Below are 16,309 nucleotides of genomic sequence, written 5' to 3'. Positions count from 1 at the left end.
CCTAAACCAGGCCCTCCATTCTCCTGACCATGCTCTGCAATTCCAGCCTGAATTCTTCTTTCTGGAATAGGAGTGACAAGAACTTTACACAGTTTGCCAGAGTAGGTCTCATCAGTGTCTGGTATAAGGATATTAATACTTTCCTTTGTCCTTGACACATTCTAGGATCTCATGTGCCTTGTTCACAGCAGCATCACATGGATGTGTCACAATCATCGTTGAACTGACTAATGCACCCAGGTCTTTTCCCTCCTTTGTTGTTTCCAACTTACCCTTGGCTATATAAATAGGAGCATAGTGAATAGAATAGGGAAGATTGAAAGCTGAACTGATGACAATGTACAAGCACTTTCACAGGGATGAAATTACAGCTATTAACAGGTTCTTTAATCTAGCGGGGAAAGGTATAACAAGAACCAGTGGCTAGTAACTGAAGCCAGAAAAAAATAAATTTGGAAATGAGGCACACTTTTTTAACAGTGAGGGTGCTTAACAGGTGGAACAAACTCCCAAGGGAGGTGGTGGATTCAACAGACACCTGCATATCAAGACTGGATGCCTTCCTGGAAGATAAGTTTTAGATTAATACAAGAAATGCATAAGTCAGTCACAAGTCATTGGGCTCAATATAGAGGTTAACTGGGTGAAATTATGCAGGACGTCAGACTAGATGATCTTATAATTCCATCTGCCCATAAATTCTATGAATCTATGAATCATTTTCTTGAGTGTGTTAGGATATAGATATTCAGGCCTGTTTGCAAAGGCCTATACTTTAAGAATTTAGCTAGTTACAAAGGTGTAAAAGAAAGAATTAAAATCACTGTCTGCTGGTGTAACGGCCTTTTCTCACTGTGACAGTCTAAGGCCTTGTTCTAAGGCTAAGGCCTTCGGCTAAGCAGCAGAGGCAGCCATAAACTGAAAAGTGTATGGTCTGTGACAAAGTTCCTCCTCTATCTTGGTGGGTCTGGCGCTTATTGGCGGATTTTCTTTCCTCAGAGATTCACCATGTGGGTTGAGGAACAGCCCAGAAACCTTCCCCTCTGGAAGAACCCACAGTCCAGGTCAATTGGGAGGTTTGGGGGGAACCCGGGCCCGCCCTCTACTCCAGGTTCCAGCCCAGGGCCCTGTGGACTGCAGCTGTCTATAGTGCCTCCTGTAACAGCTGCATGACAGCTACAACTCCCTGGGCTACTTCCCCATGGCCTCCTCCAAACACCTTCCTTATTCTCACCACAGGACCTTCCTCCTGGTGTCTGATAACGCTTGTGCTCCTCAGTCCTCCAGCAGCACACCCTCTCACTCTCAGCTCCTTGCGCCTCTTGCTCCCAGCTCCTCACACTCGCACCACAAACTGAAGTGAGCTCCTTTTAAAACCCAGGTGCCCTGATTAGCCTGCCTTAATTGATTCTAGCAGCTTCTTCTTAATTGGCTCCAGGTGTCCTAATTAGCCTGCCTGAACTGGTTGTAGCAGGTTCCTGATTACTCTAGTGCAGCCCCTGCTCTGGTCACTCTGGGAACAGAAAACTACTCATCCAGTGACCAGTATATTTGCCCTCTACCAGACTCCTGTACCCCACTGATCTGGGTTTGTCACATCCCCCTCCACCCTGCTCAACATCAAGGGGTTGGGCAGCTTGGGACGCCAGACAGTGCACACATGACAAGCCATCGGCGTTGCCATGACGGCTCCCTGCTCTGTGTTGCACACGGAACTGGAAAGGTTGGAGGGATAAGAACCATCTGGTCACCCTTGTTTTCTTCTCCTTTTTCCGCTGCATCCATTGAAGAGGGGCATGGCTGGTCACGAGGACAAATCTGCGCCCGAGCAGGTAGTAGCACAATGTTTCCATGGTCCATTTTACAGCGAGGCATTCTCTCTCCACCACTGCATATTTTTGTTCCCTTGGAAGGAGTTTCCGACTGAGGTATAGAATTGGGTGTTCCTCCTCCCCAACCATCTGTGATAGAACGGCCCCCAACCCTACTTCCAATGCATCCGTCTGCAGGATGAACTCCTTGGTGAAATCAGGGGCTATCAGTACGGGGTTACTGCAGAGGGCAGTCAGTAGGTCTGTGAATGCTTCCTCTGCTGCGTAAGACCATCTCCCCAGATCAGGTCCAGGGGCTTTCACTAGGTCTGTCAGGGGGCTTGCCCTTGTGGCAAAGTGGGGGATAAATCGTCGGTAATACCCCACCACACCTAGGAACGCCCGGACTTGTTTCTTGCGACTTGGTCGGGGCCAATTTTGGATGGCCTCTAACTTGTTCACTTGGGGTTTTACCAGACCTTTTCCCACAATACAGCCAAGTTATTTGGCCTCTGTAAACCCTACAGCGCACTTGGCAGGGTTTGCTGGAAGGCCAGCTCGCCTGAAGGTATCGAGGACTGCCTCCACCTTCTCCAGGTGGGTTTCCCAGTCTGGGGTATGAATGACCACATCGTCCAAGTAGGCAGCAGCATAACTGTTATGCGGGCGTAATAGCTTGTCCATGAGGCGCTGGAAGGTAGCTGGGGCCCCATGTAGTCCGAAAGGGAGGACAGTATATTGAAAAAGACCCTCTGGTGTAGAGAATGCAGTCTTTTCCTTTGCAGCTTCTGCAAGGGGAATCTGCCAGTACCCCTTTGTCAAGTCTAGGGTAGTCAAGTACCGGGCATTACCCAGATGGTCCACTAGCTCATCTATGCAAGGTATGGGGTACGCATCGAACTGGGATACTTCGTTTAGTCGCCGGAAGTCATTGCAAAATCTTGTGGTGCCATCAGGTTTGGGCACCAGCACGATTGGGCTGGACCACTGACTGTGGGATTCTTCGATGATCCCCAACTCCAGCATTTTTTTTACTTCTGCTTTTATTTCCTCCCTTTTTGCCGCTGGCACCCGATAGGGCCTCATTGTTACTCTGGCCCCAGGGTTCATGACGATGTGGTGAGGTGTCTCGGTTGTTCGACCCGGTTTTGTCAAGAAGATATCTTGGTTCCGGAAGATCATCTCAGACACCTCATTCTTCTGGTCTGGTGTTAAATCGGGAGACACTCTGACCTGTTTGGAAGGCTTGTTTTCCTGGGTTAGGTCTTTTTGGACCATTGTGCATGCCTCTTGTGCATGCCAGGGTTTCAGAAGGTTAACGTGATAAATCTGTTCTTGTTTTCTGCATCCTGGCTGCCGCACCTTGTAGGTTACTTCCCCCACGGGTTCAACCACCTCATAGGGCCCCTGCCATTGGGCCAGAAGCTTGCTTTCTGCCGTGGGTACCAACACCATAACCCGATCCCCTGGTTGGAACTGTCACACTTTTGCCTGGCGATTGTAATGGGTCCGCTGGGCCTCCTGTGCCTTCTCCAAATGTTCCCGTACAATAGGGGTAACCCGGGCCATCCGGTCTCGCATCTGCATTATATGCTCTATTATATTTCTCCCCTCATTGGGTTCCTCTTCCCAGATCTCTTTGGTGATATCTAGTTTGCCACGGGGGTGACACCCGTATAATAACTCGAAGGGTGAAAACCCAGTTGAGGCCTGAGGTATCTCCCGGATAGCGAACATAAGGTAGGGTAGTAGGGTGTCCCAATCCTTCCTGTCCCGACTTACCACCTTCCTTATCATAGCCTTGAGGGTTCAGTTAAACCTTTCTACCAACCCATCAGTCTGCGGATGGTAGACCAAAGTTCTCAGGGTATGTATATGGAGCAGCGTACAGAGGTCCTTCATTAGCTTTGACATAAATGGGGTTCCTTGGTTGGTTAATATCTCCTTCGGTAGCCCCATTCGGGCAAAGATCCCCACCAGCTCTTTGGCTATAGTTTTAGAGGCCGTGTTCCGCAGGGGGACAGCTTCTGGGTAGCGAATATCATAGTCCAAAACAACAAGTATACATTGGTGGCCCCGAGGGGTCTTCTCCAGGGGTCCCACTAGGTCCATGGCTATTCGCTCGAAGGGGACCTCTGTGATAGGAAGGGGTACTAAAGGTGCCCTTAAGTGTGGATGGGGACTGTGCAGCTGACACTCCGGGCAGGAGGCACAGTACCTCCGCACTTCTTTATGTACTACGGGCTAGAAGAACCGTTGTAGGACTCGTGCCATGGTCTTCTCTACCCCCAAATGCCCCCCCAAAAGATGACTATGAGCAAGACTTAATACAGCGTTCTGGTGTTTTTGAGGTACTAGGATCTGCTGTACCTTCTGCTCCTGTACTGGTGCAACCCTGTATAAGAGATCCTTCTTCATTATGAAGTAGGGTCCTGGTCCCTGGGTTTCCCTTCCACGGGGACCCCATCTATTTCAGTCACCTCCTTCCTAATGTTGTCATACCTTGGGTCTTCTGCCTGGTCCCGTCCAAAATTTCCTCTCCCGGGGCTAATCTGCCCAAGATCTAGGGGCCCAGTCTCTGTTGCCTCTACTGGTTCAGAAGTATTAGGTTGGGGGTCAGACTCAGGTGCTTCTCCCTCCTGCATGGCCTCCTTTTCAGCTGCGTGGGTCCGCCTACCTACAAGAGCGACCCTCTGGCTTTGGGTCAGTATTCGGGTTCCCAAGGCCTTAGCTGCCTTTCTTTCCCTTTTTGTCTTTCTACCCTGTCTGGGAGTGGAGAACAAATCTGGGGATATTTCAGAGAAGATTGGGGGTTGACAGTCTGCTGTGGATGCCTCACCAATTTTAGGGTCCCCATCTTTTTCCAATCCCCCTTGTCAAGGCTGCTTCCCCACTTTGAACTTTAGGGTACAAATGTGGGGGCCTGCATGAAAACTTCTAAGCTTAACTACCAGCTTAGATCTGGTCCGCTGCCACCATCCCAAAGCTGATTCCCTTCCCTGGGTAGCCTTGAGAGACCTTCACCAATTCCCTGGTGAATACAGATCCAAACCCCTTGGATCTTAAAACAAGGAGAAATTAACCATCCCCCCTTCTTCCTCCCACCAACTCCTGGTGAATACAGATCCAACCCCCTTGGATCTAAAACAAGGAGAAATTAACCATCCCCCCTTCTTCCTCCCACCAACTCCTGGTGAATACAGATCCAACCCCCTTGGATCTAAAACAAGGAAAAATCAATCAGGTTCTTAAAAAGAAGGCTTTTAATTAAAGAAAAAGGTAAAAATCATCTCTGTAAAATCAGTATGGAAAATAACTTTACAGGGTAATCAAACTTAAAGAGCTCAGAGGACCCCCCTCTAGTCTCAGGTTCAAAGTACAGCAAACAGAGATAAACACTCTAGTAAAAGATATATTTACAAGTTGAGAAAACAAAGTAAAACTAACACGCCTTGCCTGGCTGTTTACTTACAAGTTTGAAATAGGAGAGACTTGTTTAGAAAGATGTGGAGAACCTGGATTGATGTCTGGTCCCTCTCAGTCCCAAGAGCGAACAACTCCCTAAACAAAGAGCACAAACAAAAACCTTCCCCCCCCCCAAGATTTGAAAGTATCTTGTCCCCTTATTGGTCCTTTGGGTCAGGTGTCAGCCAGTTTACCTGAGCTTCTTAACCCTTTACAGGTAAAAGGATTTTGGAGTCTCTGGCCAGGAGGGATTTTATAGTACTGTACACAGGAGAGCTGTTACCCTTCCCTTTATAGTTATGACACCCCTACTGGGAGTAAGTTTCCAAACCCTGGGAAGTCCCTCCCTATGAGCACCGGGTACGGGAGTTTAGGGACTACACCTGCTGCTACCTCAGTAGTGTTCCCTTGGATTTTTACTGGGATGGTTGGGTAGTAACTAACTGTCCCGTGGACACATGTTATCCCCGTATGTTTAGCCTGCAGCAGCTGACTACGCTTCACGAGCTTCCCTGAGATAAGCGTGATAGCACTCCCCGAATCAACCAGTGCCGTGGTCCCTACCCCATTTAGTTTCACTGGTCTGGTATACATATGTGGGGATAGTGAGACCCCCACAAGGTGGATTAGGGAGCATGGATCTGCCCAGTTCCCCAGGTTACATGCATAGGCTCCTCAGCATTGGGACACTGTGCAGCTATGTGTCCCCACTCCCCGCAGGCATAGCATCTGTATGGAGCCCTAGGCGTTCCCCGGTCTCTTGGTTTGGGCAGTCTAACATCACGATCCTCTTCTCCCTCAGTGCTCCGACTCTTTGTGGCCTCTGATGGGCCTTCAGCCTCTCTCTTTTTCCACCTGGGCCCTCCTGGTGGCCCAGTCACAGGAACTTTAGGGCTTGGTGCTGCTAGTTTAACCCGGGGTGCCTCTTCCTTAACTGGTCGGGTCAGCTCCCTCGCTGTCCTTCGCCTCTCTACCAGGCTGACAACCTCATCATAGGTGGAGGGTTCGTTCTGGCTTACCCAGGCACGAAGGTCTGGTGGTAGTCCCCTCATGTATCGGTCAATGACCAGAACTGCTAGTATCTCTTCCGGACTCCAGGACTCTGTTTGCAACCACTTTCATGCGAGATGGATGAGGTCATACAATTGGGACCGCGGGGTTTTGTCTTCCTGGTACTCCAACCGTGATACTGCTTGCCCCGCACTGCTGTTGTTACCGCAGATCTGGCCAGGATTTCTGCTTTCAGCTGGGGGTAGTCTGCGCAGCCTCTTCAGGCAGATCATGGTAGGCCTTCTGGGCCTCCTCACACAGGAATGGGGCAAGGATGCCAGACCACTGATCTCTAGGCCAGGCCTCCCGTAGGGCTGTCCTCTCAAAGGCCAGAAGGTATGCCTCTACATCATCCTCCCGTGTCATTTTCTGCAGCCAATGGCTGGCCCGCATGAGCCGCGTCCCATCATGGCTGCGATTCAGCTCTATAAGGGACTTTACCTGGTTTACCAGTTCCGGCAACATAGCCCTTAGGTTCCAGATACGCTTTAAATGGACTAGTTTAGTACCTGATCGATTTCAAAATTTGCTTTCACTGTTACCAGAGGTTCAAACAATCTCTGAAGTACAAGGGCAAATTCACATGCTTCAAAATATATATCAAGTTGAAAAGAATGCCTTTCATACAGCTCACAGAGTGTCTACTTTGTGTACTAAGTATGATGTATTGTGCTATGTGACTAAAACTGTACAACAACCCCATCATATTATTACTGTGGGAATGTTACTGTTTTTATTGTTGTTATTTGGTTTAGGATTATGTTATTGTTGTTGTAAAGGACGTGATAATAGTAATACCTTTCATTCCCATGCTAATGATGCATTATCATTGCATCCAATCAAAACCCCTAAGGTTGAAGCATTTGTTATAGAATCTGAAATCCAAGGCTTAAATCAAATGGAGGTTTAAGGATGTTAATTGTACTAGAAGTACAAAAGGGGTGTGTGTGGAAGTAGAGCAAGAACTGACAGGGATTTGAAGGGGATTTCAATGCATACAGTCTCTTCTGTGACCAAGAGTCAAGCTAGCTGTAACCCTAATAATGCGAGATTTGTAGAAGCGAGGATTGTGTGAGGCGAGTGGGAAAGAACTGTGTGAGAAGTTGTTGCGACCTTGTGTAGATAAATATGGAATGTAGACTAGAGTCTAAATAGATGTGAAAAATAAGATATCAGGATGACCTATGTATAAACAAAATGCAGCTGTTGCTCATTATTGTCGGTAACAAAAGGTATAAATGTTTGCTGTAATTGTTTACCTGTAGAGAGACCTGCCTAGGAGGGGGAGACCCTGTGTCCTAGTGCACTCTCTCCCTCTATGCAATTGCTTGAGAAAATAAAGTATCTGACTTTGCTGTACCCAACCAAAAGAGTGAGAACTCTGTTTTTCTCCAACAGGGTTTTGTGTGGCCCTGGCTCAGCCAGGAAAACTGAGGTCCCCTCTCCATCACTTCTGCAGCCCCCCTCTCCTGGGGAAATGGGGTCAAGGGCGCAGGGGTTTTCATCTGTCTCTCCTACCGGGGAGTGGGGTCAGGGCACGCGGTTATGGGGTGAGGGCTTATTCCATTTCCCCCACCCAGCAATTAAGAGATGCTGGTCTTGCCCTACTACTACCGCCCAGCGCTATTGAAGTGTCCCAATCCGTTCTCCGGCAGCTGGGTGGGGGGAGAGGGGCAAACCCCAGCACCCGGACCACGCTTCACTGCAGGAGTGGCAAGTGGGCTGAACGGATCAGGGTGAATTGGCCCAGGACCTGTGGCTAATCCACTACTGGCCCAAACCTACCCACACTTGGCACGCCCCCATCTGTGGCAAGAGAGCAGGGAATCAGCGCTCCGGATCGGCAGGAGAGGGATACAGCTGGGCACCAAACTGGAGTCGGGAGTCCCAGTTTGTGAATTGGATTTGGATGCTCACTGGGTGGGCCTTGGCCCCCCAGGCCCACCCATGGCTACACCCTGCTTCGACCCAGCCTTGTTTCCCTGTGTCTCTGATAGCATCTTCCCATTTCTTTGCTCCTTTTTTGTAGAAGCTGAAACCCGTGTGAGCCTAGGCCCTGTCACCATAGTGCTCTGTGCTCAGTGTGTTACGGGGTCAAGGTGTGAAGCTGACCTTTGCCCTCACACTACTGTCTGCCAGCCAGACCGTGTAAGATGAGGCTCCTGTGTTTGTTCTTCCATTGTTTGCAATGGCTTCCAAACACTGGTCTGGTGACTGTGTGGAAACTCCTGGCATCCCCGTGACACTCCCCCACTGCCCTCCGAAATCCTCCTCCTTATTCCTTGTTCCTCATGGAGAAGGGAAGGGTCCTCCCCTACTGGAAGGATCCAAGTGAAATTTCCATGTAGGGAGCCTTGTGGTATCTCCCTTCCCTGGTCTGCACCTTGGGTTTGTAATGCAAGAAAGGGGGCTGCCAAGGAGTAATCAGGCCCCATATTATTATTCTATTTTATTTTATTTCAGCAAGATCACAGCTGTGACGGCATCATCGTTACCACTCAGCCACCCTCAAAGTAGCCATGTGACTAATCAGAACCATTCGAACAGTGATGACAAGCCTGGATTCTAGGAATAGAGCCTGCAGCAGGGCTGGCGCTGCAGTCCAATTAAGTTGCATCACCCCACGTCCCCTGTGATTTGGCCTCCTGCAGTTTGCCATTGGCCGTGATGCGGGTAAAGCTGGTGCACACGAAGCCAAGCAGCTGAGGTTCCCTGATGGCCAAGTGGCCCCCAAGGGAATGTGCAAACATGCTTCATAAAGGCAGCTACCTCCCTATCTGAACAGATACTGCCTGCTGCCTGTGCAACTTCTGCGAAGACTCCTTTTTCTTTAGGGTGAAAACCTGGTGTCAGCGGCTACTCTTCTAGCAGGAATTGGGTACGTTGGCAGGTTTTACTATCTTTAAATTGTGAAGTGAAGGGGAAAGGCTGCAGGCTGTTTAAATTTGAAGATGTTCTGTGCCACTGCAGCAAACTCGGCTGGGCTGTCAGAGTGACTCCGTAACAGGGGCAGGAGGACAGGCAATAAGGTGCTCAGTCGGTTATTCAAGTTACACAGAAACCTGAGCTTGGAGTGCTAAAAGCCTGATGCCCCAAGTCAGGATTTCTCAAGGGGTCCCATTTCTACAGGTGCCGTGTGCTCTGGGCCCGATCCTGGCAGGGTCTCAGTGAAAGGAGACCCCACAGAATATCAGTGACTAGTTCTCAAATCTACTCAGGTTTATTTGCTCCTGGAAATTTAATAACCAAATGCATTTACAAAGCTTTTATTCTCTGGCTTCATTGTGAAGGCAGGATTTCAGAGCTGTGTTGCTCTGTGGTAACAGGTCCAAGAGGGCATATTTTTGCCCTATAGTTACTACAGTTACAGAGCTACCGGCATCTCTTCCCCCTCTCTGGTCTCTGAGTGCCAGATGTCAGGTCCTGTAGCCTTCCCGCTCATGGGATGGATCCCTCCATTCTCCCACCCTCAGACTGGGCACTGGGCTACAGCACACTGTGGGTCAACTGTGCTTGCTGAGCAGATCCAAGTGGGTTCAGCACCTGTGGTTGACATGTGTGTACTAAGGTACATACGTGTATATGTTATGCCAAAACTATTCATTGTAATACAGACATTACAAACCAAACTTCCATGCCATGCCTGTATATCGAAAGCCAGCAGCAGAGTTGTTAGAATCTCTGCCGGAAGGAGCAAGGGTAACTTTACTGCTTAATGGCTTTGGCCTTAGAAAGTGTTTCAGAAGTGCTCCACATACTGTTTGCCATGGGTTTGTGCTACTAACTCTTCGTTCAGTGCACATTTGTGTGATACTCTCTCCTGGTAACGGAGTAGAAGCTGTTTCTAACACTTATATTCAGAATCATGCACTCAATAAGTCTGCAAGACTTTTGCAAGACTTTCCAAAAAGTCATGAGAGACCAGAACCGCTGGTCTGTATTTCAGCAAACAGTTTAGCTGAGGTGCAGGAAAGGGGAGTGGTATAGTGGTTCTATGTAATAAACACCAGTCACCAATTACATGAGCATAGCCAAAGTTGTACACTCAAGTGGATATTAGTGCAATACCTGTGTTTGAGGAATTGAACATTTGTGATGCCACATCCTCCCCTGCCCAGCTGAAATAACTGTCAGTGTTAGCTTGTAATTTTCCAAATATCTACAGACTGTTGCATGGGCAGAGAATGCAGGTCCCAGGGGTATAAAGGGAAGCCTGTAGGATGATCGAAGTCTCTGGATTCCATTAACATTGGCCAGGCACTTCAGCTTCTCTTGGAGGGTTTCTTGGGGGACAGAGTATATTACTGGAAGCATTTGGTAAGAGTGAGGTAATAGAGCCTGGTTCTGAGTGAATTTACACATGAAACTCTGGCATGAGGCTGTTGATATCATTGTTATTGAATAAAGGACATGACCCTAAAAATGTATCCCATATGCTGGAAAGAGTCAGTTGCATAACTTGAACTGTCAGGGGCGCACAAAAAAATAACTCATGTAATGAAGCTATAAAACACATTTAAAAATAGCATCAGTGCAGGACAGATAAATACGACTGTTTTCACCATGCACTTGCCATGTATTTACACACATGGCATGATACAAGGGGACTTCTTCCACTTCATCTGAAGCATCTAGACATAATCACTGGTTACTGGATAGATAGACCACAAGTCTGATCCAATCTGAATAATCAGATTCATGTAAATCCAACAGTATGTTTTTCCTTATCTACCTTGAGCTCTGAGAGTCTGTAGGCTTGCACTGAAAGCAAAATGATTTCTTGCTAAATATCATCTAATCTCCTCTTATTTTTCTTTTAGGAAGGGCATTTCAGAACTCCTCGGATCTGCCCAGTACATTATGTCAGCTGTCAATGACACCAAATTAAAATCTGTAATATTCCTTCTCACTGGGCTACCGAGTCATGGGGACACACATCTCTGGAATTCTATCCCTTTCTGCTCCATGTATGTTATTTCGATAGTAGGAAATGCAGTCATTCTGTTCATTGTAAAAACAGAGCCAAGCCTCCATGAGCCCATGTACATTTTCCTTTCCATGTTGGCCATCACAGACCTTGGCATATCGATAACCACCATGCCGACGATACTGGGCATATACTTGTTTAACTCTAGGGAGATCAGCCTTGGTGCCTGTTTAGCCCAGCTCTTCTTCATCCACTTGCTTCAGTGCACTGAATCCTCTGTGCTGTTGTTGATGGCCTTTGACCGCTTCATTGCGATTTATAACCCGCTGAGATATGCTTCCATCTTAACCCTGCCGAGAATAACCAAGATGGGACTGGTGGCTGTGCTAAGAGCGATGGTCATAATACTTCCACTTCCCTTTCTCCTGAAACGGTTCCAATACTGTCGAGTCAATGTCCTCTCCCATTCCTACTGCATGCACCGGGAGGTCATGAACATGGCTTGTTCGGATATCACAGTCAGCATCATCTATGGATTGTTCACTAAACTCTTAACAATGGGGTTGGATTCACTACTCATCTTCCTCTCTTATGTGATGATCCTCAAAACAGTGCTGCGCATCACCTCCTACAAGGAGTGCCTGAGGGCCCTGAACACCTGCGTCTCCCACTTCTGCACCCTCCTGCTCTTCTACACACCAGAGATCAGCTTGACTGTGATAAACAGCTTTGGGAAGGACTCTTATCCCTTACTTCAGATTCTCCTCGGATACATCTCCCTGCTTCTCCCACCAATGATGAACCCAATTGTGTACTGCGTGAAAATCAAACATCTTCGTGTGAAGATAATCAGGGTATTCATGAAGTGAAAGGTCAGTTCACCACCTGGGTCCAGTGACAGGGGAGATGAAAAACATGGGCCATCTCTTCCATACTGGACCGTTACATTGAAGATGACATGAATTATTGATCTCTACTATAAAGAGGGTTTCAGATGGGGTTTAAGCCTGGTGAGGGGGGACAGGGATGGTGAGGTAGGACTGGGCACTTGGGGAGGGAGACCAAGGCAGGCAGCGGCATTTACAGAGTGACTTTTTGTGTAGAGCCAGGGGATCGGTTGGATGTTGGACGAAAATCAGTCGTATTAGTGGCCGCTCTGACCTCACAATTCATGTATATAATCAATAAAGAGAAGGGATGTGGGTGCTGTCATAAACAGATAGTTAAGGGTTAATGCCTCTTTTACCTGTAAAGGGTTAAGAAGTTCACCTAGCCTAGCTGACACCTGACCAGAGGAATCAATGGGAGGACAAGATGGTTCAAAGGGAAGGAGGGAAGTTCCCTTTGTCTGTGTGAGTTTCACTTTGGGCTGGAGTGGGAAAGCTCCAGAATTCAGCCTCTTATATTAAGTAGTGAGCATTAGTGAAGGAAATAAATAGATTTATGTTTATTTCTTTGTAACCTGTCTTGTAACCTGTCTTGTGTTAGGATATAGATATTCAGGCCTGTTTGCAAATGCCTATACTTTAAGAATTTAGCTAGTTACAAAGGTATAAAAGAAAGAATTAAAATCACTGTCTGCTGGTGTAACGGCCTTTTCTCACTGTGACAGTCTAAGGCCTTGTTCTAAGGCTAAGGCCTCCGGCTAAGCAGCAGAGGCAGCCATAAACTGAAAAGTGTATGGTCACATCCTTACATTTCAAACTAGTCACATTGAAATAATGTGCTATTGGGCTGTTAGGAATACAATCCTGTCCTAATATTTTTATCACCTCCAGAGAAAGGGAAGAGCCTAGAAGATGTAAAAGGAAACTTAGTTTGATAGCATCCTGTCTGGCAAGAACTCACTTATCAATAGCTGGGATGTAAAATCCTCATTTCTTTATTGTTCTATCACTGTAGTCTCTACTTCCCTATTGTTTGTCTGTATAATCTCTGTCTGATTCTGTGATTGATTCTGTCTGCTGTATAATTAATTTTGTTGGGTGTAAACCAATTAAGGTGATAGGATATAATTGGTTAAATAATCATGTTACAATATGTTAGGATTGGTTAGTTAAATTTCAGTAAAATGATTGTTTAAGGTATAGCTAAGCAAAACTCAAGTTTTACTATATAGTCTGCAGTCAATCAGGAAGTAAGTGGGGGATGGGAACAGGGACACAGGCAAGGCTCTGTGGTGTCAGAGCTGGGAAGGGGGACACTGAGGAAGGAAACTGAAATCATGCTTGCTGGAAGTTGACCCCAATAAACATCAATTGTTTGCACCTTCGGACTTCGGGTATTGTTGCTCTCTGTTCATGCGAGAAGGACCAGGGAAGTAAGAGGGTGAAGGAATAAGCCCCCTTACAGAGTGGATCTTTATCTTGGATGCAACATAAACAAGTAGCTACTCTGAATGCTGATAGGCAGTCAGCAAGGACATATGCTCGCCAAGAAGAATCAGGATTGTCACAATAAAATTCTGATATATGGTCTCTTTACCCTCTAAACTGGGTCCTTGCCTGTCATGACGGGTGAAGAGAAAGTAATTAGGGAATTGTTATTTACTCTTTCTCATAACACAAAAACTAGGGGTCATAAAAATAAATTAATAGGCAGCAAGTTTAAAAACAACATATTTCTTCACACAACACACAGTCAACCTGTGGAACTCCTTTCCAAAGGATGTTGTGACTTCCAAGACTTTAAAATGGTTCAAAAAAGAACAAGTTAGGAGGATTAATGGAGGATAGGTCCATCAATGGCTATTAGCCAGGATGGTCAGGGATGGTGTCCCTAGCCTCTGTTTGCCAGAAGTTGGGAATGGGTAACAGGGGATGGATCACTTGATAATTGTCTATTCTTTCCATTCCTTCTGGGGCATCTGGCATTGGCCATTGTCAGAAGAGAAGATACTTGGCTAGATGTAATATCAGTCTCACCCACTGATGCATCCGACGAAGTGGGCATTCACCCACGAAAGCTTATGCTCCAATACATCTGTTAGTCTTAAAGGTGCCACAGGACTCTCTGTTGCTTTTTATAGATCCAGACTAACACGGCTACCCCTCTGATACAGTCTCACCCAGTATTGCCATTCTTATATTCTTAATTATCACACTCTTAGAGTTTGGAACAATACCCCATCTCTGCTAAATGCTTATCACCAAGCAGATCTGACTCAGTCTCTTCCCTTTGGGTACTCGTGACCAGAGTTATAAACTCACCCGCAGCCTCCTTAAAACAAGTAGGTTTAGGAGTAAGGAGCACAAAGCTTTAAGAAATTGGTTTTAAAATAACAGACAGCTGTCACACATCTACACTCATCTATAATATCACTGAAAGCTAAGGTAGACAGGCTTTGCTCTGGAGATAGAGAAACATAACTGGCCCAACTTAAATTCTTTCAGGAAGCCAAGGAACTCTTGGGACCCAGCTTAGTTTCCCTATGTCTCTGACAGCATCTTCCCATCCATTAGCCCCTTTCCTGTGGAAGCAGCCTTTGCTGAAATCTGTGTGAGCTGGGCCAAGTCACCATTGTGCTCAGCCGTCTCCATGTTACAGGGCCCAGGTGAGAAGCTGACCTCTGCCCTCAGACTGCTGTAACTGGTGCTCCTTTCTCCTCAGTTAAATCCATTAAGACTGTGTAGCTCGCAAACACTGGTCCACTGACTGTGCTGAACCACTTGGAATCCCTGTGATGCTCCAATATTCCCCTCACTGTCAAGCCTGAGCACCCCACATTTGGCATGAAAACCAAGGGGCTGGACTCATGGGGCATCACAGAATCCAGTTTTTACCGGAGGCTCTGGTGAGAAGCCTTTTGTAGAGAAATGTCAGAGGTGTTGTTCTGTGAAACCCTGAAACAGCCCTGATCTTAGGGACTCTAAGAGTATCTGAGCACCTTGAATGTATTTATCCTCTCTGTGAGGCAGGGCTGGGGTACTATCCACCTGAGCAGAGGCTCAGAGACAGCCAATGGCTTGCCCATGGTTACAGAGGACAAGGGAATTAAACCCACCAGTCCGGAGTCACAGAGCAGTGCCTAGACCACAGCACCAGGCTTCCAGCCATCTGAGTGGTGACAGGCCTGGATGGAATCTCTGCTGCACCGGCAGACTCCCCCTCCCGGCCATGCTGTACAGAGTAGGGATGGCAAAGAGCCAGTTACAGAGGTTTGATTCACTAGCCTGTTCTCCCCCTGCCTCAGCAGAGTTGAGAGCAGCCTGGGCACTTGGCTAACTTCTGCCTGATTTTAAAAGCTTCGAAGAGCACAGCACTCTCTGGCCATCTTCCTGTGGATCAGTGCCCCCACAGAATGCCCCGTGGGGGCTTGAGGTAGCCCTACAGACACCCTGTCCTTCCCTCTAAGGTTCTTGCAATGGCTTACTCTCAGGCTGGAATATTTAAAACAAGAGCTCCCATTGAGGGGTCACATTTATTCAGTCTTCTCCAAAACACAAGGTCTCCTACCCTCCAACTTGACCAGTCTGATTTACTCATGAACACCCTAACATCCTTGCTGCTGGTGTCTGCTTCAGACTTGCTGCAACCCCTTTTCCCTTGAGCCCCTCCCCAACATCTCTTAACACTAGGCCCTGCCCCCTGCTGCTCCACTTCCCCTGAGGCTCCACCTCCAGGCCATGCCAGAGCCAGGCCATGGTAAGAGCTACTGTGATGTTCTTTGATCACAATATGACCATATACATCACTTTTGCAACCACTGTTATGTATTTGCAACACACTTGTACAAAATGTGACATGTAAGATGTCTATGAAAAGGTTATGATTTGCTGGTTATAGTTGTGCTATCTGTATGCATGTATCATTCTTGTATTTGGAGGTATAACTATTGGCTCTATACCTGGATTTTAAATGTTTGCTCCTGGGGTAATGCCCACAAAGTAGTTAGTCTGCAAATCTTGGAGGGACTATTCAAATTAAGGGCTCATCAAGAAACACTTAACTGACAATGGACCATGGGAGACGCCCATCTACACGGAATGGACTGTCCTGCAAATATACTGTCTGGGTATAGGTAATAATTTCCTGCTGTGACTAAGAAAAAATATGA

The 16,309-nt window shown here is 47.2% G+C and overlaps 1 protein-coding gene across 1 annotated transcript; it reads left to right on the top strand.

Moving 5' to 3' along the window:
* Window positions 1–11,186: 11,186 nt before the first annotated feature.
* Window positions 11,187–12,122, top strand: LOC135895384 (olfactory receptor 51G2-like). The gene has a single exon (XM_065423475.1). It carries the CDS (start codon window positions 11,187–11,189, stop codon window positions 12,120–12,122), a length of 936 nt encoding a protein of 311 aa, XP_065279547.1.
* Window positions 12,123–16,309: the final 4,187 nt, after the last annotated feature.

Source organism: Emys orbicularis, chromosome 1, assembly GCF_028017835.1.
Source record: "Emys orbicularis isolate rEmyOrb1 chromosome 1, rEmyOrb1.hap1, whole genome shotgun sequence".
NCBI classification, from domain to species: domain Eukaryota; kingdom Metazoa; phylum Chordata; order Testudines; family Emydidae; genus Emys; species Emys orbicularis.
The sequence above is the reverse complement of the archived record's forward strand: the minus strand, read 5'-3'. Positions and strand labels throughout refer to the sequence as shown.

What these genes read in the sequence shown, in the direction of transcription:
- LOC135895384 (XM_065423475.1), top strand. Translation starts at nt 11,187, where the DNA reads ATGTCAGCTGTCAATGACACCAAATTAAAATCTGTAATATTCCTTCTC.